The sequence below is a fragment of the Mustela nigripes genome, chromosome 7 (assembly GCF_022355385.1).
Source record: "Mustela nigripes isolate SB6536 chromosome 7, MUSNIG.SB6536, whole genome shotgun sequence".
NCBI lineage: Eukaryota > Metazoa > Chordata > Mammalia > Carnivora > Mustelidae > Mustela > Mustela nigripes.
The window spans coordinates 86,308,314-86,335,772 of record NC_081563.1 but is presented as its reverse complement, the minus strand read 5'-3'; the positions used below and the strand labels follow the sequence as shown (position 1 = coordinate 86,335,772).

The window sequence follows — 27,459 nt, the reverse complement described above, 5'->3', positions numbered from 1 at the left end:
GCCACAGCCTTAGTGATGGACACTCTCACCCTGGGATCCAGTGGTTCTAACAGGCTCTTGTTGACCATCTCGTAGCCTGATTGCTCTGTTAAGCTGTCTGCCTGTGTGGTATCACACACTAACCAGTAGGCCCCAGTAATTGCTAGTTGAGCAAGCTGTGCTGTAACCAATGCTTTGCATAAATTGCTTCTCAGTTTGATCCCGTTAAATTCTGGCCCCTTTGCAGCGGTAGATTTTTAGGCCAGTCTTTGAGGTTTGCCCTGACCCCAAGAGGACTCTTGGGCCTGTGTTTCCCTGGCTCTCACTACTAAACTGGCTGGCCTGGGGCTAAGCTGGTCCTCCTAGAACTTCCAGGCTCCTTTCTGTTGCTTACCACTTAAATCTCCAGGGTTTTTGAGATAACCTTTAGGCTTGAACTTCTCCACTTTCTCTTTCAAATTAAGTCTCTTTTTCTGGGGAGAACTTTGGAGCTCCTGTGTTTTTATTCACTGCCTCATCCCCCAAGGGGAAACCTCTGAGCCAAGACTTTGGAGAGGAGGGAGTGACTTTCCTGCTCACTAGCAGGGGACTGGCAGGAGCAGTACCCCTGGTCTTCTTGCCTTGCCTTTCTGGGCATGGAATCCACTCTGTGAGTGAGCCCGGGCAAGGGTGACCACGAGCCCATTACTTCAGTTACAGTGTGCCATCCCTGGAATAGAGCTTCTGCCATGGAAGCAGGAGCTGGAGGAGGAAGGTCTCTCTTAATCACTTGGCTCAGGCCTCACTAATTGAGCCTGTGTGGCTCAGAGGGGTGGGGGTGGGGGATGAGAAGTGTGGGTGGCCTGCCCCTATCTGGTGAGATACCATTATCTTTTGACCAGGAGCACCATTGTTTTGGCCCTAGCTAACAGCACCCACTCTGAACTATGAGGGTGAAGGGTAGAAGGTGGGAGTGGGCCATGGCTCCAGTGTCACTGATTCTATTCTTAAGGAATTTCAGTAGATTTTCTTGTGTAAATGTTTATTCATTTGCTGTGTACCCTTAGGACAATATAAAAAACGTTGTAGGCACTTAAGCGTAAATTGAGAAATACACCTGTGTCTTCAGCAGCAGAGAAAAGTTAATTTTTCCAGTCTCTGCTGCCACATGTCAGAATGATCAGAATATTTGATGTCCCCCATTAACATACGAACCCTGCACAGCCTTGCAAGCATTATTATTATATCCCTGTCTGATCATCTTCCCATCAATGCCGAGTATTACTGAATTTATTTCTCTTTTCACACCAGCACAATAAATGGGCTGAGCATCCTTCACTCCCTGGCCATCTCCTAGGTTAAGCCACATTTCAGAGTCATCTGGTGCCAGGCTGTTGCTAAAACCCAAAGCCTTTTCAGTGGTTGTAGGTGCCTTGGCACAAAGAAGGGGTTTGTTACAAAGGCATTCTTTTTGCTGATTTACGGAACAGCCTGAGTTTGATTGTCGCCCTTGAACTGGACCAGGTTCTCGGCCTGTGAGCTCCCACAAGAGCGGGAAGTACAGGCAGTTGAGATGAGCTCATAACTGCAGAGCCATGCGAAGCTGCCTAGAGCCCATTCAGTTCCTCTGGAAGAGGTGTCTCCCGTCCTTTCTTCCTACTATCTTTTTGGGGGGTTAGCTCCTTGTTATTCAAAGGGTATTGCCTGGTTTTGGCAATTCGTTTTTCCAGGGGGTGCTTGTAAGTGATGAGATTCTGTCAATTTCGTTTCTGTTTGAACTGCTTGCCTATTGGGCTGAAATTGATTAGTGAGAGACATTGTATAACCCAGCTATGTTCCATAAATCTTTAAGTGTTTTCGATAGAAAGCACTTGCTCAAGAAAAACAGTTCAAATGCATTTCAAGCAAGGCTGAGGTGCTTCCAGCACGTTTATGTTACCACTAAAGCTAGCGAAATGTTGGAAGCAATCGTGTATAATTTAGTGTACTGCATTTCTGCTGGCTGTGAGTAGTTGCTCGGTTATTTTAGGTGTGGAGATAAAGTTAGCATGCAACAGAACATCCCAGTTTAAGAAATATTTGCATATAGATATAGAGTTACATTAAAGAAGGTCAAATTTCTTTGAAAAGAGATGTAATTTTTCTGATTTATGAACTGTGGAAGGTTTGGGAAAATGCAAGGAAATGAAGGCCAAATAAAATGAATGTTCACCCCTCAAGTTAAGCAGTCATAGAGCTAGATTTGGAATTCCTGTGTTTTTCCTGAAAGTTCTGTCGTCAGGTCATCATTCAGGTATACAGGTGAGATGTAGGCAGGCTGAGGGTAAAGCATGAACCAGACAAATCTATAGGTAGTGGAGAAAATATGAGATTAGGAAGTCTCTGAGCTTATTTTGTCCTCACTAATGATCTGGGGATTGTGGTCAGAAACTCTCATCCCCTGGTGTCTCGTTTCCTATTTGCGAAGCAGAGGATCTGGGAAATGGGGCTCTCCGTAAACAATAAAAACAGCTGACGGAACTCTGTGGAGCATCAGGACCTTCCAGCCATCCGCATTCTCAACCGTGATACGGCTGACCCTTGAACAACTTGGGGGCTAGAGGCACTGGCCCTCCGTCCCCCACTCTCATGTGCTGTCGAGAATCCGCCTGTACCTAGAGTCTTCGCCGGCTCTTGACTGGCCTGCTTACCATAACACGGATAGGCAGTTCACACGTGTTCTGTGTGTAACGTGCATTACATAGTTTGTTCTCACATGAAAATAAACTGGGGAAAGGAAAATGTTACAAAGAACATCGTGAGGAAGAGGAACTGCAGTCACAGTCGTTTCCTGTGTGTTTCAGCACACAAATCTGCCTAAGAGTGGAGCCATGCAGTCCACACCCACGATGTTCTTGGCCCAGCTGTGTTTGTATTGTTGTCAGAGCATATGCAAATGTCCGATTTGCATATGCTCTGGATGGGTTTTTTTGTGGCTGGCGTGACCCCTCCCTGTCCCCCAGATGGTCCTCCTTTGCCCCGGGCTGTTTTGCTTTCACCTGTGGTAAACATTTGACTTACTCAGATTTTATCTGTGCTTCTTGGCAAACTAAATGTTTTAAAACCATACACCTAGGGTTTTATGTGTTTTGTTTGGTTTTTGGTTTTTGGTTTTTCTTTTTCGGTAAGAGCATTGGAAGAATTGGCTTTTTTTTTTTTTCCTGGCATTCTTTCAGTTTGGAACAGGAGGGTGAGGTGAACGCAAGTATTGATGGCAGAGAAGGTGGCACAGAGAACAGAACAAGACAGAGAGGTGGTTTCCCATGGCTGTTCTGCTTTCTGGCTTCGTTCTTCTCACTCCTTCCTCCCTAAAACGTAGTCTGCTTTTTCTGTCCCCCTCCAATTATACCCTGTAATTTGAATAAAATCTTTCTATTAGTTTAAACAGTATCTTTCCGTTGTGATTGCCTCTTCATGTTGGTTGTGGCTCAGGTTTGGGAAGCACAGATTGCCGGCCCCCTGCCCCCTGAAGCGGCATCCTGTCCCCATGGGGCCCGCCAGCGGATCCCATGCTGTGGTCGTGCTTCCACTCAGGCAGTGACCGAATGGTAGACCTTAATCACTTAGAGCTCCGGCTTGCAAACAGTATTTCTTATTCATTTGTTCCCACAAACAGTTGGAAGGATAATCATTTTTTTATGACGTTTTGTATCCAGTTTTTAAAAAACCACCTGTATGATTTGGTACTTCACCGAATCTCTGCATGTTGCTAGTCACTTTTTAAAAGAAAGTCATTCTGCAACTTTGCAGGAGTGGTGCTAGAATTAGACAAATGATGATCAGTGTCTCTCCGTTGTAAAATAAGAACTTTTTGATGTAAAATTCTCTGTCAGAGGAGACATTTGGAAACTTGAAACTATTTTTCTGCACTGTTGACTGGGTGGTAGCTTCAGTGTTTAGGTTGCTTAGAAGTTGGTGGTAGTATGACAACTTGTTCTGGAGGAAGAGCAAAGACGCTGTCTGTAAGCTCTTGGTGTCTTCCTTCCTTGCTGTCCTCCCATGTTTTAAATTGTGGCTACTCCAAAGTCACCCTATCCTCTTGTGCTTTCTCTGGGGACCTGGGGCATGTGCAGATAACCGGAGGAGCGGGCTTCGTGGGCTCCCACCTCACCGACAAGCTCATGATGGACGGCCACGAGGTGACTGTGGTGGACAACTTCTTCACAGGCAGGAAGAGGAACGTAGAACACTGGATCGGCCATGAGAACTTCGAGCTCATTAACCACGACGTGGTGGAGCCGCTCTACATTGAAGGTGAGAGAAAGCAGCCACTGACTGCGCGTTGAGCCAGGTACGTGGGCTCCCCAGAGCTGCTGGCCCCCAGCCGGAGCTTTTTGCCCTGACCACGGTGAGTGTGAGCTGTGGCTCATTTCTGAAATGGTCTTACTGGGTACAAGGCACTATCGTAGTTTCCGTGATAAAGAGCAGTGACGGCAGTGTGGGCGTTTGACTGCACTGTCCCCAGCACTCCTGGCTCTGGGCATCATGGGCTATTCCAGAAGGGCTTGTGCAGTGCACAACCCTCCCTACTGCATAACACATCCGGTGCCTGCCCCACTTGTGTGAAAATACTTACTTCGAGCTTCCTACAGGGTGCTGGCTGGCATGGAATGCTACTTACCAGTGAAATTCCACATCAGGAATTTAAAGCCTCAATAACTTTGCAACTCTCAAGGAGTCAGGGATTGGGGGCTGTAGTGGGTTAGACAGTGTTCCCCAAAAAGATATTTCCGTGTCTTAATCCCCAGAATCTGCGAATGTGAGCTTATGTGGGGGGAAACGTCTTTGTGGATGTGACGAAATTAAGGATCTTAAGACGAGATCAGCCTGGATGCCCCAGGTGAGCCATATTTCCAGTTGCAAGTGTCTCTATAAGGGACAGAATGAAGAAGCCACAGATGCCTGGGGAGAAGTGCAGGTCTCACGAACACCAGGGCCAAGATTGAGGCCATGCAGTCCCAGGTCAAGGACTGCCTACAAGGCAAGGAGGGATTCTCCCCTAGAGCCTTTGAGGGAAGCGTGGTCTTGCCAACACCTTGTTTTCTAGAACTGTGAGAAAAGAAGTTTCTGGTGTTGTAGTTCACCTAGTGTGTGGTCCTTAGCTACAACAGCCTCAGGAGGCTGGGGGGGTTGTCTGAGGTGTGCTGATGAGGACCTCTACCAGGTGCTTTCTCAGCAGGCCTCTTGGGGTCACCAGCCTTCTCGTTCATTCTCACTGAAATCTGACCGGAGTCCCAAGAGGTAAATGGTATCATCCTCCCTTGCGTATTTACAGAAAACTGGTATTGGGTTGTGGTCTTCCCAAAGCCGTAGGGCTCTTAAGTGGTCAGGCCAGAACTCAGCCTCAGGTTTCAGGCTCCAGAATGATCACCTGGCCCTCCCGCTCCTGCATGGATGGTGTGGTGTTCTGCTCCTCTGCGTGGCCCGGTCATGGACATTTTCCCATGTCAGTACAAGGAGGTTGTACTTGGAGGTTCCATTTTCCCACCACCTACATCAATGCGGAAAACTTTTTTTACCCATAGATTCAGACTGACACCTTAGAGTTGCTGAGCAGTGTTTATCGTATGGGTATGCTGTGCTTTATTTACTCCTATCCTTAAATGTTCTCCAGTGTTTTATTATAACTTGTCTTCCTCTGAATTTTATTTCCTTAATAAAAGACTTTGAATGTGAATTTTGCCAAATGCCATGTCCTCATTGTTCCGTGTTGTCTGTTTCACAAACACAGGAGTAGCACTGAGCATTATCTCCAGAAACTAACAAAATAGTTTGCTAATTTGATAGAAAACACATGGTTCTTTGACTAAAAAAGTTAGATTTTTTTCCCTAACATTAAAATTCGCAAAAGAAATCTAGTTCTTTTACCTTTTTAAAAATATTTGCTTTTCGTGGGAGTTCTTAGTAAGAGGGATATTAATTACTTGGTATATATTTAGCAAATGTTAAAGGCTTTAGCCTTCTAATTCTATTGAAATTTTTTTATTATAGTCTCACCTGTATATTTTCCCCATTTGTCCAATTTCTTTTATGCTCTCAGTGTCCCAAGAATAGAGAAATATTGAGCCACGGTGTTTTTGTTAATGTGATTTTTTTTAAAAACATGTGATTATTTAATCTATCAGGGATTTATTTCAGGGTTAGGCTGTCGTTTGTGAGGTGACCCAGATGATCTTGGTAGTAGATATATTGGTTCACGTTCCCCCAGACTTGATCCTTGATTGTGGGTTTGCTGTGAGGGTAAATTGAGGTAACACACATGATAGGGTACCCACAGGCAGAATTGCATAGTGTGGGAGTCTACGTGCTGCAGTGAAAGTCCTCTCTAGTGGAATTAAGGTCATGAATCAGCCGGCAGCCCTAGGACACCGAGATTACCTGGGATTATGTGGGTGGGCCCACATAATCACGAGTATTGAAAAGTGGCAGCATTGAAAAGTGGCAGCGGCAGCGGGTAGAGGAGCTACTGGGAGAGATCTGGTAGCAGGGACGTCTGCAAGGCCACAGGCGCTAGGGAGGACAGGGGGATTCAAAGTGTGAGGAGGACTTGACCCATGGCCTTTGGCTCTGAAGGTGACCTTGAGCCAGAGCCTCTAGGCGGCCTCTGGGAGCTCCCAGCCCACAGCCAACAGCAGGGAGATGGGGACCTCCGTGCTGCAGCCTCATGGACCTCAATTTTGCCAACAGCTTGACTCACCCACCAATGGCAGGAATGCAGCCCTGCTGACACCTGATTTCAGCCTGTGAGGGCAGAGAGAGAACCAGCTGGGCCACACCACGCTGGCTTCTGATCTGCAGACCTGCTAGATTGTAAATGGGCCCTTTTTTTTTTTTAGACTCTAAGTTTGTTAGGGCATCAGTAGATGAATTAGCATACAGTAAAATCCTAGCCTAGAGATATTCCTATTTATACATGTTCTTTCCCCACAGTCCAGACCAGAGCTCTGGCATAAACACTGGACAAGATGTCCCTCTGTGCCACGTGGAATGTGCAGCCAGAGCCCTTGTCAAGGACTTAACACAGGGGCTGGGACCTCCCAAGTGCTCCCCAAATGATAGATGCTATTATTATTCCTCTTTCCCCTTTCTTTGCACAAGGCAGTAAACGTTTGTGAAACAAAACTATTGATCACATAATTTTAGTAATCCCGAGAAATCAAAACTGGGGAAAAATGGTATGTTGCTAAATAAGTTATCTGCTTTGATGCCGAGCTTTGACACCAGCACTACTGGAGACCGTTTCTCCCACTTCTGGCAGTAGACTCCTTGTGGAGACACACATGAACCCAGCGAATGGGCTTACACAAGAAAGGGTTCACACTTCTGCCCTTTGCTGGTGGGGGGAGTGGCCCCCGTGTGGGGGAGCAGTAGACATAGACTATGGAGTCTAAAGCCTGTTTTTCACTTTGTCTGACCTTAGCAGAAGATTCTTAAACATGCCCGGGACCGTCTCCCTACCCCCTCCCCAACTCGTTGCTCTTCTTCCCCCGACAGTGCCCTCCTGACTCAGCCCCAGACGGGGAGAAGAGCACCCATCACTAGATCCCACTCGTGGGTACAGCTGTGCATCTCAGGTCGTGGTCCTCCTCTCCTCACCAAAGCCAGGCACAGCATGAGTTTAACCGGATGAACTCAGTTTGGTTTTCCCCCTGCCCTTGGTGTTGTCACACAAAGGATGACATGACTTAGGGCACCCTTGAATTGACCTGTCCTTGCCTTGTGCTGACAGCAGCTGCCGTAGCTCACCTCCCCATCAGTTTCTCCTCTGATCAAGTGTCACAGCCTGTGCTCATCCTAAGGGGCATTATCATTTGGTGTAGTGTGCACACCAGGCTTTCAGCCGCGGCAAACGAGACGTCTGGCTTATGTGACAGAATCACTCTCCTCTGTGAGGGACAGTGTATCACAAGTATGTACACCGCATGTTCGGTACATACCTCTCCTTTTGAGCCCCTTCTTCCTAGTGAGGGAACCCCCACTTGATGTGGTATTGACACCATAGCAGGAACGTTCTTCAGCTCTCAGAAGCATTTTATGGGATTTGGTTTGGTTTCGTTGTTTTTCCGGGGCTGGCAAGTTGTCTGGGTTGTAGTGGGGTAACAGTGATGTCCCTTAATTTGGCTTGTCTGTAGCAGAGCTTCATTCATTTTCCTTCCAGAGTTCCTCCTCTTGTTATTTTCCAAGTGTAACCATTAAGTTTCAGAAGCAGAGGCATTGGCGATGTAACTGCTGGGGGAAATTAACTGTTGACTGCCCTCGGGACGTGGTGGTGGCATTGGGAAGGGAGAAAGTGAATGCCCCCCACCGGGGGGTCAGGGCTGAGAGTGGGGTACCGGGGAATTCAGGGATGGCCACGTGGTCACGAATTGTAAGACTGATGAAGACCAGCAGTGCTGGTGGCATTGGGGTTCTGTTAGAGGCTTCTGTGTCCCCCTGCTGCACCGTGTGGAAGGACTGTCATTGCTTTGGAGGGAATTACAATACTAAAATAACAGAATCTGGTTTTATATTGCTTTAAAAGAACTCTGGATTTTACCAAATGAGACATTGAATTCAGATGGTGAATCTCTGGAAGGAGTCAGGTTAATCCTTCCTCTCCATCTACTAAGGGTGCGGGGAAGTTTCAGACCAGCCAGGGTTGGGGATAGCAGGGTGTGTTCGGGTTTTGTGGGGGAGATGCCAGGCCACAGAGATGGAGGAAAGGAGGCTCAGCATTGGGGCAGCCCCTCGTTCCAGCCTGGAGGGCTGACCAGCGGATGTCGGCGGCAAGCCGGCTCCCTGAGAAGGAAGCATGTCTAGAGAAAGAGCTGTGTGTTCCTGGAGGCAAGGATTAGGGATGCAGGACACTGAGCACTGACCCTGGAAGCTTTTTCAGAACAGAGCTGACTCTGCTGGGGGAGGATGGAAGTCTAGCCAATCCTTGACTTACAATGGTCAACTTAAACATCTTCTGACTTTATAGTGGTGTAATAATAGTACTCATTCAGTGGAAACCATACTCTGAATTTTTTTTTTTTTTTTTTTACAGATTTTATTTTTTTGAGAGGGGCGTGAGAGAGAGAGAGCATGCGTGTTTGCATGAGTGGGGGAGGGGTAAGGAGCACAGGACCAGGGAGAAGCAGACTCCCTGGTGAGCAGGGAGCTGATATGCAACTCCCTCCCAGGACCTGGAGATCATGACCTGAGCGGAAGGCAGACACCCAACCTACTGAGCTACCTGGGGTCCCATACTTCAGATTTTTAATCTGGATCTTATTCTGGGCTAGGGACATGCAGTCCTGTCCTCTTTTGATGCTGGGCAGTGGCAGGGGCCGCAGCTCCCGATCGGCCAGCGATCACAGGGGTTAGCACCCTCTACATTTACAACCATTCCATACCCAGACCACCCTTCTGCTTTCCGTTTCAGTACAGTACTCGAAGAGTACATGGGATATTCAGCACCGTATCACAAAGTAAGCTTTGTATTAGAGAATTTTTGCACAACTGGAGGCTAATGGAATGCATTAGCCTTGTTCTAAGCACATGTAACACATGTGCACATGTAACACATGTAATACATGTTCTGAGCACATGTAACACAGGCTAGGCTAAGCTATATGTTCAGGAGGTTATTTTATTAGCACTTGACCCTATGAATATAGTATAGTTTTATACTGGGGAGTTTGCACGTATGGGCCATAATGACCTCTCCTTGAGAAAGCTGCCCCAAAATACATATCAAAGTCATTTTTGTTGTTGCCTTTGACTCATGTCCAGGCTCCTGGTGTAGACAGCCTGGGCCCCTCCCATCTGCCTTAGCAGGAATCTTGAAACCAGCATTTCTATAGAGGACAGAAAAAGACAGAGCACCCCTCACATCATGGGGAGTCCATTCCTGGAACATGCAGTACCTGTGAGTACGAGGTGTCCAGGGCAATGAAAGCAGAAAATGACAATCGTAAACAAACACTTCATGAATACTCACTGTGTTCCAGGCACAGTTCTAATCACTGCGTATAATTAAGAGTTTGAATTCTTTCAGCGTCCATAAGGTAGGCAGTTATTATCTTCGCATCACAGGTGAGGGAACTCGTGCGTGGAGTCCTGTAACCCACCTTTTCTCAGGCACAGGGATCCTGTGCAAGGCCAGGAGGGGTAGGCCCCAAGTCAGGGAAGACAGGAGAGCCTGGACTATCACAACCAGATGCCCCGGAGTTGACCGTGAATGGTGGCTAGTAACTGTGTTTGCCAAGAGCATTGGGTCCGTGTTGATGTAGGTATTTGAGGAGTGCTATTCTGATTCAGAGGTTTTTATTGGATTATAATTTAGAATTCTTTTCCTCCTGTTCAGTTTTTTTTTGCAAATGTAAACATAAAATGCAGAGGCTGCAGATCTGATGTTCCCACCCACCTCCCCATTGAACTTGGAGCCATGGGGAACCCCTGCAGTGAGGCTCTGGCCCATAGGTACTTTTTCACCACGGTGTTATCATGGTGACCCCTGAGCACTTGGGGGGGGGGGGGTTCGAGGCAGATGAGGGTGGCTGCCAGCTGCAGGAAATTGACCAGCAGCTGTGCTGACCAGAACTTTTGGTCCTGGGGCTGAGCCAGACCTCTGGCATGTAGTCTTCCCTTTGCATTAAGTCAGTATTATTTGATATGAAATCAAGGCAAAAATCCCACTCCTTTAGTTCTTCATACTAAGAGAAATTGGGTCTTTACACGGAGAAGTCCTCTATCTTCTTAGATATTGTTTTGCATCATAAGTACCGGTGTTGGGGGACAAGGGCTTGGGCTGCACATTCCTTGTGGCACAGAGGGACACCTTGTCCAGTGTTTATTCCAGGGCTCTGGTCTGGACTGTGGGGAAAGAACGTGTATAAATAGGAGTATCATTAGGCTAGGATTTTACTGTATGTTAAATAATCACACATACTCACAGCAAGAACCAGCCTTTTATTTTATGTATTTTCAAAGCTTCAGGGTACACTCCTTGATGGGTATCTTATCAGTTTAGCAAGGTGTGGCTCTGGCACAGGGAAGCAATCAGACCAGGCTATACTAGGAACTTATATTTAAAAAGAAGAAAGAAAGAAAAATCACAGGGAGATGCGAAGATTCAGTTGGCTTTTATGTGGATTTCCCCTTTGATAGAGATTGCACTTGATTTCTTAAAATTTTTTATTTATATCTTTTTTAAGATGTCCTTTATGGGGTGGGGTGGAGCATGAGCAGGGGGAGCGGCAGGCAAAGGGAGAAGCAGACTGCCCTCGATCCCAGGACCCCGAGATCATGACCCAAGCCAAAGGCAGACGTTTAACCCTCTGACCCATCTAGGCACCCCTACACTTGATTTTTTTGATGGAGTCTGAACAAGGATTTTGAGTGATCTCAAGTTGTCCAATTTTGACACCTTTGTCCTTCTGTATTTAGGTATCATCGGTATGTTTTCCAGGCACAGTGAAATTCCTCCTGAACACCTGTGGGAATTTGGTGTGTGGTTAGTGTAGCTGCAGGATCGATGTTTTCAAGATTCACGGTGGGGCTGAGCACGCCTCAGTTGTACCCCACCCCTTGCCCATCCTCTTCCCAGCATAAAAATAACGTTCTGGCAGGAAGGCTGTTTTGGACCTACTTAAGGGAATTCTGTGTAAAAGGAAAACACTAGTTTGCTTTACTGTTTCCCTTCCTTTATCATTAATTTGAGCTCTTTTAGGGCTCATTGCTTAGGTTCTGTTTTTCTGGCAATGATTACGGCATATGGGCCTTGTAAATGTTTCGGGGTCCTAGGAGGGTCACCTGGTGGACACAGCAGCAAATGAATAGCTCTGCCTTTCTTTCTCCTGTTTTCAACCTCTCCCTCCCTTCAATTTTGTCATGCTCATTTTTGGTGTATGTTTCTTATGATGAAATTGACATCTTTTGAGGGCTTTATTCCCCCTCCACTGTGAGGGTTAGCTTTGCTGCTATATTATTATTAATATCGTTCAGTATTTTTGTATCACTTGTCATTCTGATTATTTACACTCCTCCTAAATCCCTCTACCACCCCCCCCCCACTCTCCTCTTCACAATTACTAACCCAAATAATTACTCAACAGCCTCTGTTGTTTGGTCCTTTTTAGGACAGGAACTGGAGTTAGAGGCATTAATTCTCCTGGCAAAACACATTCTTGTGGGAAAGAGGAACTGTTCGAAATACTAATTTTCATAAGACTTCAGATTCTTCCTTTTTTGTTTTTAAGATTTTATTTGTCGGAGCGAGAGAGAGAGAGAGAGAGAGAGAGCACAACAGGGAGAGCAGCAGGCAGAGGGAGAAGCAGGCTCCCTGCTGATCACGCACTCGATTCCAGGACCCTGGGGTCGTGACCTGAGCCGAAGGTGGACACTTAACAGACTGAGCCACCCAGGCGTCCCAGACTTCAGGTTCTTCTTAAACACAATGCATCAGTGTTGCTACTTAGACCGTGTGACATAGTTTTTACGGTACACCTTAGCCTTTCCGGGTGGGATGACCAGGAAGCTGCAGTCAGGCTGAACCACAGATGTGAAAACAACAACAAACCAGATGCAATAGCCTTTTGGATGAACAAGCCCAGTCTCTGGGTGCCTCTTCATCCAGCTCACTTTCAGTGAGCATAGTTCCAAAACCGGCCGTGGCTGCAGCGGGGTATTGGTTTTCCATCACAGACCCCCAACCCTGTCTAGCCCTTCTGATGCATGAGATCTGCCCAGGAGTCTGCATTTATGTGTGTGCATGGGTGACAAGGTGGGGGCACCCTCCTGCAGAGAGCAAAGCTATGTGGAGAGCCTAAGGAAGAAGGATCACTTGTTCTCAGTGACTATCATCTGGTGAGGAGGGCATGCCGGCAGCTCTAGTGGGACAAGGCAGAATGTGGGAATTAGCCAGCAGTGGGGCAGCGAATGGGGAGGGTGATTATCCAGATCAGGGCGTACAAGAGCCCCCCCCCCCCCCACAGGCCGACTTCTGAATTGAGCCTTGAGGGAGAAAGTGTGGACTCTGGTATAGGCAAAGGAGACAGTGTGGAGGTTGGAAATGTTCGTGCCTTTTGCTTGGTGTTGGACTTGTGAGGGACGAGCTCTTTGGTCCCCTTTTTCTCTAGTCTCTGAGGCACTGACTTTCTTCGCTGCAGGTCTTATCACCTCCAGAGTAAAAACAGTGCTAAGTGATTTGTGCTGTGAGATCACAACCCATACCCTGATTTAAATGGTCTTTGGGAAGGAGGGAGCCAGCTCCAGGGGCCAGGCACACCGGCCATGTGCTCTTCAGGGTGGCGCTCAGCTCTAAAGGCCTGGCCAGGTTTAGTCCGTGGTGGGTCTGGCCCCCTCCTGCTTCGGAGCAGCACTGGGGTGCAATGAGGGGTTTTCCAGAGAGAAGTTGCAACATGTGCGCATGGAGTTGGTGGGCTTCTGCATATACCTGTTGTCCTTGAACTCAGAAGTAGGTGAGCAGGGACAGACCCATGCTCTTACCGGTCCTGTCTGTAAGCTGCACAGAGGGTAACACAGCCTAAGAAGGGTGGCTTTCTGTGACACCTGGCTTGTTAACTCACAGCTCACACAATAAATTTTTTGTTTGCTTTTTATTTTTAGCAGTGGTTCAATTCAGAATGACTTGGGCGGAGGGCGGTCAGAAAGCATTCACAGGATTTTCCTCTCATTAAGATAGAGACTCTTAATGAATTTCCATGCTAAAGACTATAAATGATGTCAAAAGGTTTGAGGTTTTCTTAGTTTTCTTGAAGAAAGATTAGCCTTTCAAAAGTATGGGTTCTGTTTTTAGATTAGTAGTTTTCAAATGTGGCTTTAAAATGTGTGTGTGTGTGTGTGTGTGTGTGTACATACACACAAATCTATATAGAGTCTCCCCACCGGGAGTGTCTGCATCTGGATGCCAGGGGTCCAGGTAACCCCCCTTCGGAAGCCTCGTGGTGTAACTGCTATATAACGGGGTCTGACTGAGGACCTTGAATGACTAGCTCAGGAGCCTGATGTTAGCTCTTAGATTCCCCTGGTAGAGAAAGGGAGGAGAACAGATACATAAACCCAGACCATTCATTTTGACTTCAGCCTTAGTAAAAGTCACACCCTTTTTCCACTAATACTCTTTTCATCTGCTTTTACTGCTCATGAGTATCTTATTTTGTGTTTTGCTGTCCTAACCATTTTCAGTTGTACTAGCCAGTCCTGTTAAACATGCTGTGTTAGAACCGATATCCAGAACTTTCTCACCTACAAAACTGAAACTCTGTACCCATTGAACAATAATGCTCTTCCCCCAGACCCTGGGACCAGTGATCTATCGTCTGTCTCTGAGTTTGATGACTCTAGGTAGCTCATACAAGTGGAATCCTACAGGATTTGTCTTTTTGTAACTGGCTTATTTCACTTAGTGTCATGTAATCAAAGTACATCCCTGTTGTAGTATGTGACAGAATTTTTTTCATCTTAAGGTTGAATAACATTTCACTCTGTGTGTGTGTGTACACACACATTGTATTTTGTTTATCTGTTAATCTGTCTGTCCATGGACACCTGGGTTGCTTCCACCAGGTGGCTATTGTGGATAGTGCTGCTATGAACATGGCTATGCCAATATCTCTTAGAGACCCTGCTTTCAGTTCTTGGGGATTATGTATCCACAAGTGGGATTCCTGCTCTTATGTTAATTCTATTTTTAGTATTTTGGGGAATCATTATACTGTTTTCCATAGTGACTGCACCATTTTATGTCACCACCAAAGTGCACCAAAGTTCCACTTTCTCCATTTCCTCAACAGCACCTGCTATTTTGGGTTTTCTTTTCTTTTCTTTTCTTTCTTTTTTCTTTTTTTCTTGGTAGTAGCCATCCCAGTGGGTGTGAAATGATACCTCGTTATAGTTTTGGTTTGCCTTTCTCTGATGATTAGTGATGTTGAGCTTCTTTTCATGTGCTTGTTGGCTATTTGTATTTCATCTTTGGAGAAATTACTCCTTCGAGTGCTGTGCCATTTTTTGAGTTCTTTGATTATGTTGTTGATTTGTAGGAGCTCTTTATATATTCTGGATATTAACACCTTCTCGTATATATGACTTGTAAATATTTTCTCCCATTGTGTACTTTGCCTTCTTACTGTTGATTATATCCTTTGATACTGTCAGAAAAGTTTTTAAACTTGACAGAGTTCCATTTTTCTATTTTTACTTTTGTTGTCTTTGCTCTCGGTGTCACATCCAAGAAAACTTTGCCAAATCCAATGTCCTGCAGCTTTTTCCCTGTTTCCTTCTTAGAGTTTTATTGTTTTGGGTGTTACATTTAGGTCTTTTGTCTATTTTAAGTTAATTTTTGTATGTAGTGTAAGATAAGGATGTAACTTTTTTTCTTTTGCATATAGTCAGTTTTCCCAGCACTGTTTGTTAGACTGTTACTTTTCTTCACTGAGTGGCTTGGTATCCTTGTAGAAGATCATTGACCCATGTACACAGAATCTATTTCTAGACTCCGTATCCTTTCCATTGGTCTTTGTGTCTGTCTTTATGCCAGTAACACTGCTTTGATTACTGTAGCTTTGTACTGTTTTGAAATCAGGAAATGTAAGTCTTCCTACTTTGTTCTTTTTCAAAATTGTTTTGACTAGTCAGGGTCCCTTGAAATTCCATATAGATTTCAGGATGATTTCTTTTTTTTTCTGTTTCTGCAAAAATCACTGTTGAGGATTTGGTAGAAGAAGACTTTTTAAAACAATCACTTCAGGAGTTGGCCTGAATAGTCTTAGCCAAAAATCCTCATAAATATCTAGAAGATGAGACCTACAGTCTTTTACAGATTGTTCTTGCCTCCCTTGAGGAATGGTCACCGTATAGGAAAAACCATTACTGGGTTGTTCCATGAGCCTGTTGCACTACCTAGAATCTCTTCCCAAAGATGCTATCTGCTAGATAGAACCATCTGGCTTGCCCCTTGTCCTCATCTTTGTGACTCGTGTGTACTGAGCCTCCCAGTTGTGTTGGGCTTGAAAGACTGAAATAATTAGGATGAATTAAGTGCAGACCAAGCTCACAGCCCAGAATATCGTGCTCCTGTGTTGAGTGACCACTTCTATCCCTCATCTGAGGATAAGAACCTGCCATCCAGCCCTCACCCCTGGGTGGGAGAGTGTGTCCAGAAGCCACTCCACCACCCCAGAAGGTACTGTGGTGATTACCATGCCATCCTGGGCATGACAGGAGATTTTCAGTGGGGGAGATGTGGTGAGTGGATGTGGTTGGGGAGGTTAGGCATTTTTGGAAGGGAGGGGATGTTCTGAGAAAGTTCTGTTGGAGAATTCACCATGGGGACTGTTTTCCCCCATTGGCCTATTTTGCCTGTTGTTTCTGAAACCCAACCCCTAACATGCCATTACCTAAACGCAGTGGTGCCTGGCTGGGAAGATGGTGGGAGGCGAGGGAGATCCCCGTGGGCCCTCTTGCATGGGGGCTGAGGCCGTGTACAGGAGGGTTCATTTTGGCAGCAGCGTCTCTCTCGGATCCCCCATCCTTTGGCTCGCTGTGATGGTGATGATGTTTTTGCTCACCCAGAGCTGAAGTGGAATGTTGTGTACGGCACAGAATCATTTGTCTGCAGGGATGGCCTTCTGATAAGTGCTTCTTCATCCCTGCTATTTCAGAGGGAGACGTTGCTTCCCAGGAGCCTCTCTCCTCTGTGGCCAGTGCTGTCTGACCCTGGAGAACAAGGGTTAGGGATGGCTCACAGTGAACTCCTGTGCAGGAGGAGAGACTCGAGAACCCAGTCCTTTTGCCATCCACACCCTTAAAAACCACTCTCCTGATCTAGCTCTACTGATGGCAGTACCGTATAATGCTCGAAAAGCTCTGGGTTTGGATGCCTGTTGAACTGGGTTCAAATCCAGGCATCGTCATTATACAGCTACTGTACCTGCAAACTTCTTAATCTCTTGTGTAGAACAGGAATAATGGCACTTTACCCTCAAAGTCATGATAATAATTATGATGCATTATCTGCTGCTTGGTGTTGGTTGTCAAAACCTGTGTCTTCGAAATGTCTCCTGCTTGGAACTCCACAGTCTCATTATCGGCACAAGTCCGTACTCTACCCTGGTACTTAAAGTCTCATACGCAATTGCCATACCAAACTTGTCACTTAGACCTTTCAGAGCCTCTGCAGAAATTCTTGTCCTTTCCCATCCCTGGTGCACAGCACCCTCATTCCCAAGTCGCTTGAGCGTGAATGAGCTCCTTGCTCATCTCTCCCCACAGCTGGGTCCACCTAGAGGCCAGACCCCTCGCCCAGGCACCTTCATCAGACCAGGATCCTCCAGAGCTGGCAGTTTGTCATTGTATCTCTGCCTGTGTCCTTCCTGAGATAGGCGTTTGGTGCCTGAAGTCTTGTTCTCAGCCTTGGTCTTCAGGGTGTCTCTTTGCTCATGAGCCACTGAGCAGATTCTTGATAAATAATGTCAGTGAAAACAAACAAAAACAACCCTCCAACTGTCATCTCAGGGTCCGGTTTTATGGACACAAAATATGTGAGAACCAAGCAACTAAAGCATATTTATGTCAGATTGGCTTCACATTAAAAACCTTGTTTCCTTTAGATAGTCGTGCTTCATTCAGTGTCTAGAAAATCGGTCTTCCTTCCTATTTTCATGCTGTGCCTGGGTCAGATCTCAGAAACAGTCAACTCTGTAATCAGATCGCCTCTGATCAGAAGAGAATAGGCCCAGACAGACTTTCTGTCTTTGTTTAAAATTCTTCTAATTACAAACGCAGATTCGTTTTTATGAAGAATGAAAGAGTAACAATGACAACTTAAGTGAAAAATATAGAAATGCCTCTGTTGTATAGCCCGATTCTTCAGAGTCAGAATGTTTTTAGTGTTTTCCTTGGAAATCACAGACTTCCGGTCTTGTCTCCTTTAGTTGACCAGATATACCACCTGGCCTCTCCAGCTTCCCCTCCAAACTACATGTATAACCCCATCAAGACCCTGAAGACCAATACCATCGGGACACTAAACATGCTAGGTAAGTTGTCCTTTCCTCATTTTGCTAGGGATGTTCTAGACAATTCCACGCATAGGACATTGACATTCTGTCAGTTTGATCTTGGTCTGTAGACCCCTTCCTCATCCCCTGTCCATGCTCTTTCAGAGTGCCTTATGAGCCAGGGGACACAGTCATCCTAGTACCTGGTCAGCATGGCCTCAGTTAAATCCCCTGGGAGTGACCACCGGTCACTGTGACCACACATCCTTCTTCTCTTTCCCCTGTGACATGGTATGTGGGCCTCTGGGCTGGAAGAGGCACTGGCGACTCTGACCCAGGGTTGGGCCACTGTGGACTGCACACACCGGGGTGTCAGGAGCGCTCCTGGAGGAGCAGAAGACGAGCCGACGTAATGGGGCTGGCCAAGCTGAGTCCCCGCGTCTAGACTGAACTGTGGGGTTCACTTTGAAGGTGAAAGGTGACCGCATGAACACCGTAAAGGTGGCCGCCCGTGCGCGCTCACAAACACCACACCTCAGATTTATAGCTGTGGTGACCCATACCTATTAATGCTTAAATCAGAGACATCTGAAGTTTGACACGGGTCTCAAAAGCTAGGGGTCTGATGAGTTGCAAAGGAGAAAAAAGGAACCACTTTTTAAAATGTCAAGTGGAGATGGATTTAATTATGGGAACATTTAAAAGAGCTTCTATAAATGGATTTTGGAAAATACAGCACTAAATTTTAAGCCTGGAGACAAGGGATTGTAAGGGCAGTCGGAGATTGGTTTTTTGATCTCTCAGACTAAACATTCTGGGGGGTCAGGCTCTGCATGAAGTAAAATGATTCATTCCCCTAGTCTAGAAAGGGCATTTGTTCTCCTCTTTGTTGCGACCTGCCCTGGCCACCAGAGGAAACAGGGTCCCACTTCTGCTCAGAGCTAAGATGTCGGGAAAGCTGCTTGCTGCCCATTCTTGCCTCCGCCGGCTCCTGCTCCTGCCCACATTCTCTGGCTCCCCCAACTGCCTCCTTCTTACCTGAACTAGATGCCATGGGGGAGAGGCCATGAAGCCCTGGCTGTTTAAGAAGATGGTATTCATGGAACAATCCCCGTGCCCGAGGCACTGTCCTGTCTTCAGATAAGGATCATCCTCAGGCTCTTCTGCCAGGGAACTTGGCCTTGGCATTTCCTGGAGGAGGTGGTATAGGGTCCAGGCACCAGTGGCATGGAGGAGGAAGGGACTTTCCAGGGAACGCTGTTAGAGTTCCAGGCAGAAGAGCCCCTTGAGCCATGGCTGAGATTGGACTCGGAAGTCTGGAAGGAAGGGTAAACTCCTTTCAGGAACAACAGGGACAGAAGCCGAGGTTGCGGAGGCGGTTGCTAGGCCGCAGAGACCCAAGCAGAACTTCATATCCTGAATGGGGAGAGACGCTGTCATTAATCATTTCGCACTTGAGACAAGATGTAGTGAACCCCACTCGGCCCCTTCCTGGTGAGCCCCTTCCCCTTCTGCAGCTCCCTAGGCCTTCCCTGGGCCTGCGCTCAGCTTCTTCAGGTTGAGACTTCTTTGGTCTCCGCATAAACATCTGGGCACTCCAGCAGCGCACATGGGCTCCCCTGGTTCCCCCACCAAGGCGTCCTCATGGTGATGGAGATGTCTCTGTCCTGAGTGTATCTGCGTCACTGTCATGCTTGTGATACCATACGCTAGTTCTGCAGGTTTTTACTGTTGGGGGAGCGGTTCACAGTAAAGGGTATGCGGTAAAGGGTCCTCTGTATTGCTTTGTATGACTGCATATGAATCTGTAGTTATCTAAGAAGTTTATTACCGAAAAAAAAAAAAACCCAGCTCGGGCCCCTTCCTTTTGAAATTCCTGTCATCATGGTATAAATTATAAAGCCTATAAATTGCATATTGTTCTCCATTCCTCTAACATTTTTTATTCCACTGCACTGTGGCATTTGCACAGATGATCTCCAGATCCTTACTGCTCGGCAGCCCAATTCTCTTGTTCCTGTTGCTGGTCTTCTGTCTTCACAGCTCCTTACTTCCCTCACCCGGTGCTCCCACACCCACCACCCTGGGCCCTGCACGGTGGGGCCTTTCTAGGTCGCCGGCCACCCCTCGCAGTGTCTGCAGGGGGCGCATGCATGCCCAGCTTTACACGAGCAGCTCCGTGTGCAGCGCAGCTGGCCCCTCGGTCTGGTGATGTCTGTGCACACACGCTCCCTGGGGGAGTACATTCGAGAGGCCCCGGGTTAAGCAAAGGGCAGTGAGTGGGTTTCTTTGACTCAGGGCGGCTGTGAGCCTCTGAGGAACTGCTTAACATTGGGAGTTTGTGTCTGGAGGACTTTCTATACTTACAAGACCACCATAGAGCACGATGTTCTAGCCTATTCTCCCTGCAGGGGTCTCATACAGGACACAGTTCAAAGCTGGACACGAGAACGTGGAGACTTGCTTTGGAGAAGGAGCTACTGACGCTGAGCCTCGAAGGAGGCAGGAGGACAGGCTAGAGGGGCCAGGGAGTAAGGAGACTGGCTCGGGCACCCTCAGGTGCCTGGTGACCTGTGGAGGAAGTGGCAGGTAGACCAACTTGCAGGGGGGCAGTGGAAGTGAGGGTGCAAAAGGCCTTGCCTTCTGCCTATCAGTGGTAACCCTGAATCCACATCTTCCCAAACTAACAGACTGATTTTTGGCCCTGCCTCCACTTAACGCTATCCGACTAAATACTGTGCTTCTCAGGGTTCATTTGTGTTTTTCTTACTGTTTTTGTTTTTATTTTGGTGCCAACATAGGTGCAATACGAGGGGATGGTTCACAGTGCCCAAATGATTAGATATGATTCCTACTAAAAAATTGCATAAATTGGCTACAAAAATGAGCAGGCCCGTGTCATCCCCTCGTTTCCACGAAGCTGACAGCCTCTCTGACTGTATCTTTGCTTTCTGTAGGACTGGCCAAACGAGTCGGTGCTCGTCTGCTGCTGGCCTCTACCTCGGAGGTGTATGGAGGTGAGTCGGGGGGCCCTACAGGGGCACTGGCTCTGGGTGAAGAAGGAAGCAAAAATGAGTCCAGGCTTCCACTGTAAGAAGGCCCTGTCTGCTCTCCCTGTATGTGCACAAGGCAGTGGAGAGACTTCCGAGCTCAGCCATCCATGTCTGCTCTCAGTGGACTGAACCCCTTTTCCTCCTGCGGAAGAACACTCTCAGAGGACCCCATCCTGTCCCCCAGCCATTAAGGCCCCACCATGGATGAACCCACCAAAGTATTTTTCCCAGTCTGCTCTGAAAGGACCCCAGAGATCATTGGTCAGGGATTTCTTTTGCCAGTGGGTGTAGCTGATCCCTGTTCTTCGATGTGAGGAGTGGGTGTGGTGAGCCTGCCCCACCGAGATCTCCGAGGTTGGCCTTCGCTCGCTTGGCACACAGAGAGGTGCTGATTGCCTGACCTGTTGTATAGTGATTTCTGGAACAGTCTTAAGTAGGTAGTGCCAGAAAATGCCTGAGTGTGTTTTGCCAACCTGTAGCCCCTCCCTAGCCGTGAGGCCTGTGAAGGTGCCCAGCATTCGGACCGGGCGAGGGCTGCAGTGCAGTTCACGTTGATTTCTATTCGGCTCCAGACCAGCTACTGCAGCATCATGGAGATCTGCTCAGTTGACGCAGGGAAAGCTGGACTCTGACGTGGTGTAATTCGTCTGCTACGCATCATTATTCTGGGTGGAGAAGTGAGGAAGTCGGGACAAAATAGCAAGAGATGTGTGTTGTTGTTTTTTTAAATAAGGAAATCAAGTGAAAAAAAATTATAGAAACAGAAATTCTGCTAAGTGCAGGTCTAGTCTTTGTAATCCCCGTGAAAAGCGGCAGCATCATCCACTTTGAAATCTGGGCAGTTAAAAGCAGCCGCCGCCAACCTGTTCGCCCTGTTGCTTTTGGAACAGGCATTGAGTGGACTTGCCTTCCCCCTTCCTGTCCTTCCCAGAGCCAGCCTTCCCAAGGGATTGGTGTGTTTCCCTTTATAGAGCATGGGAGGGTTCCCCTTTGCTTCCTGTGTCACAAGAGGAGTGGTGTTGATAGAGTTCAAAGGACTGAAGCTTTTTAAATGTCTGAAATATGAAGGTACTCCTCTTATTGGTCCAAGAGGACACAGTCACGTGTTTTTCCATGCCCAGCTTTCTTCCTTATTTATTATCTGCGTATTTGAAGACACTTTGTGTTCCTTAAGGTTCTTAAATGACCCCAGGGTGTAACTGGCCGGCTCTGGGGTTTGATCAGTGCAGTAAACGGACGCATCGTGGAATGGGGGCTTGGTGGGTTAGCCTCACAACATGCTGAGAAATTGGAAGTCAATTTTGACTCCAGATCTTTTATAATGACAATGTGGGGACTTTATAAAACCATCTCTTGAACTTGAGCATCTGGACACCTCAGCCTGGGCGTGCCCATTGAGGGGCAGAGGCAGGGGTGTGGCTGATCTTCTGTTTCTTGCCATTTGCTAAATTTAGGATGGTCTCTTTGGAGTCTAGAAGGCCCAGTTCTTGTCAGAAATCCCCAGAAAAGGTCTGCTCTTCATCATCTGTTATATCTGTGTGAAATTAAGTCACTGGTTTTCTTCTCTTGGGAAATATTCCCCATGGATCCTCCCCCTGATCCTGCAGAAAAACTATGCCTCCTTCTTAAGAGAATTCTAAACCATAGCAGCCGCTCAAGAGGTCAGAATCTGTGCCTTGATGTTGTCACACTGCAGAGGGCTGCCAGCCTCCTGAAGGGGGCCGGCTGGCTCAGGCACCTGTGTGTTCACTTCTCTGTCCTGCGTGGGTCCTGTTGTCCCCATGAGCTGTAGTCAGATTTTGGCTTTAAGATAAGTAAGAACTGAATGTATCATATAGAGTCCCTGTACATTGTCCAGATTTCTTGGCAAAGATTTATACATTTTAAGTGTGGCCGTATGTACCATATACGTTAGGTTTTAATTCACATTCCAAAAATATACTTGCGTTACAAAAGAATTTGTTACTCGGTTTCTTTAAATAGTCTGTTCCCTTGGCACATTGTAAAATGGGATTGATTTACACACCCGAAAGACAGGAATTGGGAAATATAAAATGTATGCTAAAGAAACAAGCAGCCCTTACGGCACTCTGTCCTTCTACCTACATTGACCAAGACACTAATCGTCTCACTGAGGTTCTTAGTGAGCCTCTCAAGTTTGTTCTTGGGTTGTTGGCACATGGGAAAGTTCTTGTGTTCTGCAGAGATGCTCGTAAAATCATTTCAGTAAGTACAATGCTTTACTATAATTATGTATTTTATAAATATAAAGTGGAACCATATATCTCTTCACATATATTACAGTTAATTATAGTCTTGTTAAGTGTTAAGAACGATTTATGGGAGAGGAGAAGCTGGAATTTGAGAAACCTTGGTCTTTTAAATTTTTTTTTTTAATTTTATTTATTTATTTGACCAGAGGGAGATAGAGATCACAAGCAGACAGAGAGGCAGGCAGAGAGAGAGGAGGAAGCAGGCTCCCCACTGAGCAGAGAGCCCGAAGCGGGGCTCGATCCCAGGACCCTGGGATCATGACCTGAGCAGAGGATTAACCCACTGAGCCACCCAGGCGCCCCGAGACCTTGGTCTTTTAATTTATTTTTTTTTTCCATGTAAAACACCATCCTTAGTTAATATGAGAGGTAAGAGCAGCATGTCACTCTGGAACTTGGGAGAATGGACTGTCCCACACTGATAGGTATCTCCCCATGTGTAAATGTTTACCTTGGTCTTTCTGGAACAATCTTGAGCATCATAAGTATTCATCGTTGAGAATGCATATGAACCTGATGAACACAGACTTTTCCATACTCCTAGATCCTGAAGTCCACCCTCAGAGTGAAGATTACTGGGGCCACGTGAATCCAATAGGACCCCGAGCCTGCTACGATGAAGGGAAGCGCGTTGCTGAGACCATGTGCTATGCCTACATGAAGCAGGTATTGCACTGGGTTCTGGGGGTTTGGGGTGTAGATGCGCAGAACGCCTGTTCCATCAAACTCAGAGCGGCGATATGGCAATGAAATGCCGTGATTAAGTCCGCCTGACAGTGGTGACTGGGGAAGCTTAGTTTCCCACTTTTGTAAATGAGTAGTGTTGTCAACAGCTTTTCCTGTGTATGTCCTTTTTAAAAAACAATCTCCCGTGGAGATAAATGTTTCAGTTAGGAGTGCTGTTGCATGGCTCTGAAGGTACATTTCTCTATTGCCTGCTTGCCCACCAGCAGTTAATGCTTCTGTTTTCCTGAAGCCTCCAAATCAGTGAACTTTATTATTGTTATTATTATTTTTTACTTTTTTTTGGACTTATTTAATAGATATAAAAATGAATTTATGATTTCTTTAATTTGAATCTTTCTAGGGATTATTTATAGTTATTTACTACTGTTTTCTGATTTCTTAATTGTATATTGCCACACCGGGGGGGCTTCTCCCATGGATGATGTCATGTTGCGGATCTGCTCACCCACATGCTGTAGCAGAAGGAGCCCACAAGACTGAGAAGAGGTGGAGTGTCAGGCACCCTGGCTCTGCCTCCGTGTGCCTTGGACCTGTGACCCTTCTGTCACAGCACTGTGACTGCAGGCGAAGGCCCAGACTAGCCTGTCTTTTTTTTTCGGTCACCGTCCCTGAGCTTGGACCAGCTTTTGGACGTGCCCTCTGGTTGGGGGAGGGAGGGGCATGGGGTCAAATCATTGCGGACTGGAGTCAGCTGGTGTGGCCTGTGCTCCTAGAACCTGGAGATTTGGATGTCTGTCCCTGGGAGCAGCATTCTGAGGCCGAGGGTCCTGCGTGCAGGTGAGCTCAGATTCAGACAGCCCTGTGTTTTGCATGACGGAAGAGGCATGTCAATGTGCCTGCCACTGAGAGTCCCTGAACGTCTTTTTTTTTTTTCTCAGAAGAGAGTTGTTGGGAGCTTTTTTCCTCATATTTTTAATGAAATACCAACATTAGAGACACAGGATACTGTGCCAGTGGAGGTGTTTATTTGTTCTGTCTTCTCTCTTAGCCAGAGGAAACACTAATTGCTTTCTAAGCTACTTTGGGCCACCGGCTTGTTATTATCTATTTATTTTAAGAGGCATAAATGAGCTCTGGAAAGGACATTGCTTTATCAGTCTTGAGCCCAGAATACTTGATGCCACAGTTTGAGAAGGTCTCTGAGATGTGGAGATCAGCCTTTGGATATGTTGGTGCTTGAGAAAACTAACCTGAAGGCTTGAAGGGGGCACGTGTTGCATTTTACTACAGAATAGGTTTGAAGACTGTTGTGCTTCTCAACTGTGTACTTGTGCTTTCAGTCTTGTGGTATTTCTTAGTTTTTATATAGGGTAAAGCTGGTGGGCAAATAGGACATTTTAATTGATCTCTTAGGGGTTTTTTTTGGTTTGTTTTTTGTTTTTTTAAGATTTTATTTATTTATTTGACAGAGAGAGATCACAAGTAGACAGAGAGGCAGGCAGAGAGAGAGAGAGGGAAGCAGGTTCCCTGCTGAGCAGAGAGCCCAATGCGGGACTCGATCCCAGGACCCCGAGATCATGACCTGAGCCGAAGGCAGCGGCTTAACCCACTGAGCCACCCAGGTGCCCGATCTCTTAGTTTTTATTTAGTGAGTCTCTGGAGAACACCTCCTTCCTCAGGGTAGGTGCTCACGGTAATCGTAGTATTTAGTAATAGTAGAGCCAACATTTATTGAGCACTGACTGTATGCCAAGAACTGTGCTACACACCCGGGCACTAGCCAGGGTGCTTTTTTCAAACACAGACCAGCGCTGCATCTGCACACGTCAGCTGGCTCATGAGCTCAGGAATATAGCATCTCGAAAAATCTGGATCTGTCGGCATTTACCTTTCTGCCCACAGAGGTCTTGGGAGGTTAATGGCAGAGGCAGCATTGGCCGGAAAACTATAAAGTCATGTTCCCATTAGAAGCTCCTGTGTATACAGTTGGTGTGTGCCTATGTGTCCCTGATAAGAGTGCCGACACAAGGGTGTCCCTGCATAGCAGGGGCTGTCCTTGGGAAGAACAGTCACTCCCCGGACTACTGCCTCTGCTGTGGAATGTCTGGCATGTGCTTCACATACAGGAGGCCCGAACAGACGACTGTTGCGTGGATGGGAGAGTCAGAGGGTGGTCAAGTCAGTATTGGGTTCTTCCTGGGACACTGAGGGCTCTGAATGTGGGAGAAGTGCATGGATGGTCCTAGGTCTGAGAAAGCCTTGGGGAAGCAGGGCTCTGTGCTTTTTGAGGAGCTTGGGGTCTAGGCTGATAGCACCTGGTATCTGTAGATCCATCCAGTCTCATCACACTGCTCAGCACACCTGCCCAGGGACTCGTGTCTGCCTGGGGGTGTGTTCTGGTCACTGCTGTCCGGAAATGCCACCTGCCCCTCATGGTGAGTTGGTACTTCTGACCTGATGTGATGCAGTAGCACTGCTCCTGCTCCTTCGACATGGCCATTAGGTCAGGGAGGGACCAGATCATTTCTAGTTCTGGTGGTGGCCCAGCAGACAGGTGGAGGTTATGTCTCTGTGGGGACAACATGGTCAAGGGTGGTGGGCTGGGACAGAGGTCACTGGGACCTTGCCTGAATCACAGCTCTAAAGAGGTCTGTGAGGAAGGCGCAGCACGGGCTTCCCACTGTCCCTCCCCTAGTATTTGTGTTACAAATACTATGCTCCCTTATAGGGAAAGCCCTGGGTCCAAGACCAGGCCCCTTTGGGATCCTCTCTCTGTCTTAGGCTGGATCCTTGGTGAGGAGGTGGAAAAAAACATGGCTGCATTTCCTGTGGTTGAGAGGTGTTTGCGTTCCTGCTCTGTGGCAGGAACAGACAGTAAGAAAACACACATGCGTAGGAAGGAAGAGAAGTTGTTACCCATAATCCTATCTGGAGATGAAAATAAGGACAAAACAAAGGAAAATAAACACCACCCTGTGAAGATTGTGAGAATGTAAACATTTACATCATTAAAACAAATCTTTTACTCAGGATTTTGTCTTAGCTGTCAGAAAGAGTGGGTCGAGCACCTCCTGCCCACATGGGGTTGGCCCTCTGGGAGTGACCTAGCCTTAGGGTGATTAAGGGTTGGCCTTCTGGGTGTGGCCTGGTCTTGGGGGGTCAGGGTTGGCCCTTTGGGTGTGGCTTGGTCTTGGGGAGTCTGTGTTGGCCTTTGAGTGTGGCTTGGTGTTGGGGAGTCAATGTCGGCCCTTTGGGTGTGGCCTGGTTGGGGGGTGGTCAGGGTTGGCCTCTTTGGGAATGGCCTGGTCTGTGGCAAATCAGACCCTCTTTGGGGTTCCCACCGGAAAGTGCCTGATTTTCAGAACTCTAACCTTGCTTCTCTCATTTTAGTGGATGTAGCTCTTCTGGACTCGGAGCGCTCAGCAGGGTGCCCTGCAGTCTGGAGGCTGTGCCGTGCTGGGCTGC

At 47.1% G+C, this 27,459-nt stretch overlaps 1 protein-coding gene across 3 annotated transcripts in view; it reads left to right on the top strand.

Moving 5' to 3' along the window:
* UXS1 (UDP-glucuronate decarboxylase 1) overlaps nt 1–27,459 on the top strand; it is a 90,236-nt gene that overhangs the window by 39,677 nt on the left and 23,100 nt on the right. For all 3 annotated transcript variants that reach the window (XM_059406377.1, XM_059406376.1, XM_059406375.1), the window contains 4 exons: nt 4,071–4,251; nt 17,916–18,020; nt 20,939–20,998; nt 23,852–23,973. In XM_059406377.1, the coding sequence (XP_059262360.1) occupies nt 4,071–4,251; nt 17,916–18,020; nt 20,939–20,998; nt 23,852–23,973 (468 nt within the window). The remainder of the gene's footprint in view (nt 1–4,070; nt 4,252–17,915; nt 18,021–20,938; nt 20,999–23,851; nt 23,974–27,459) is intronic.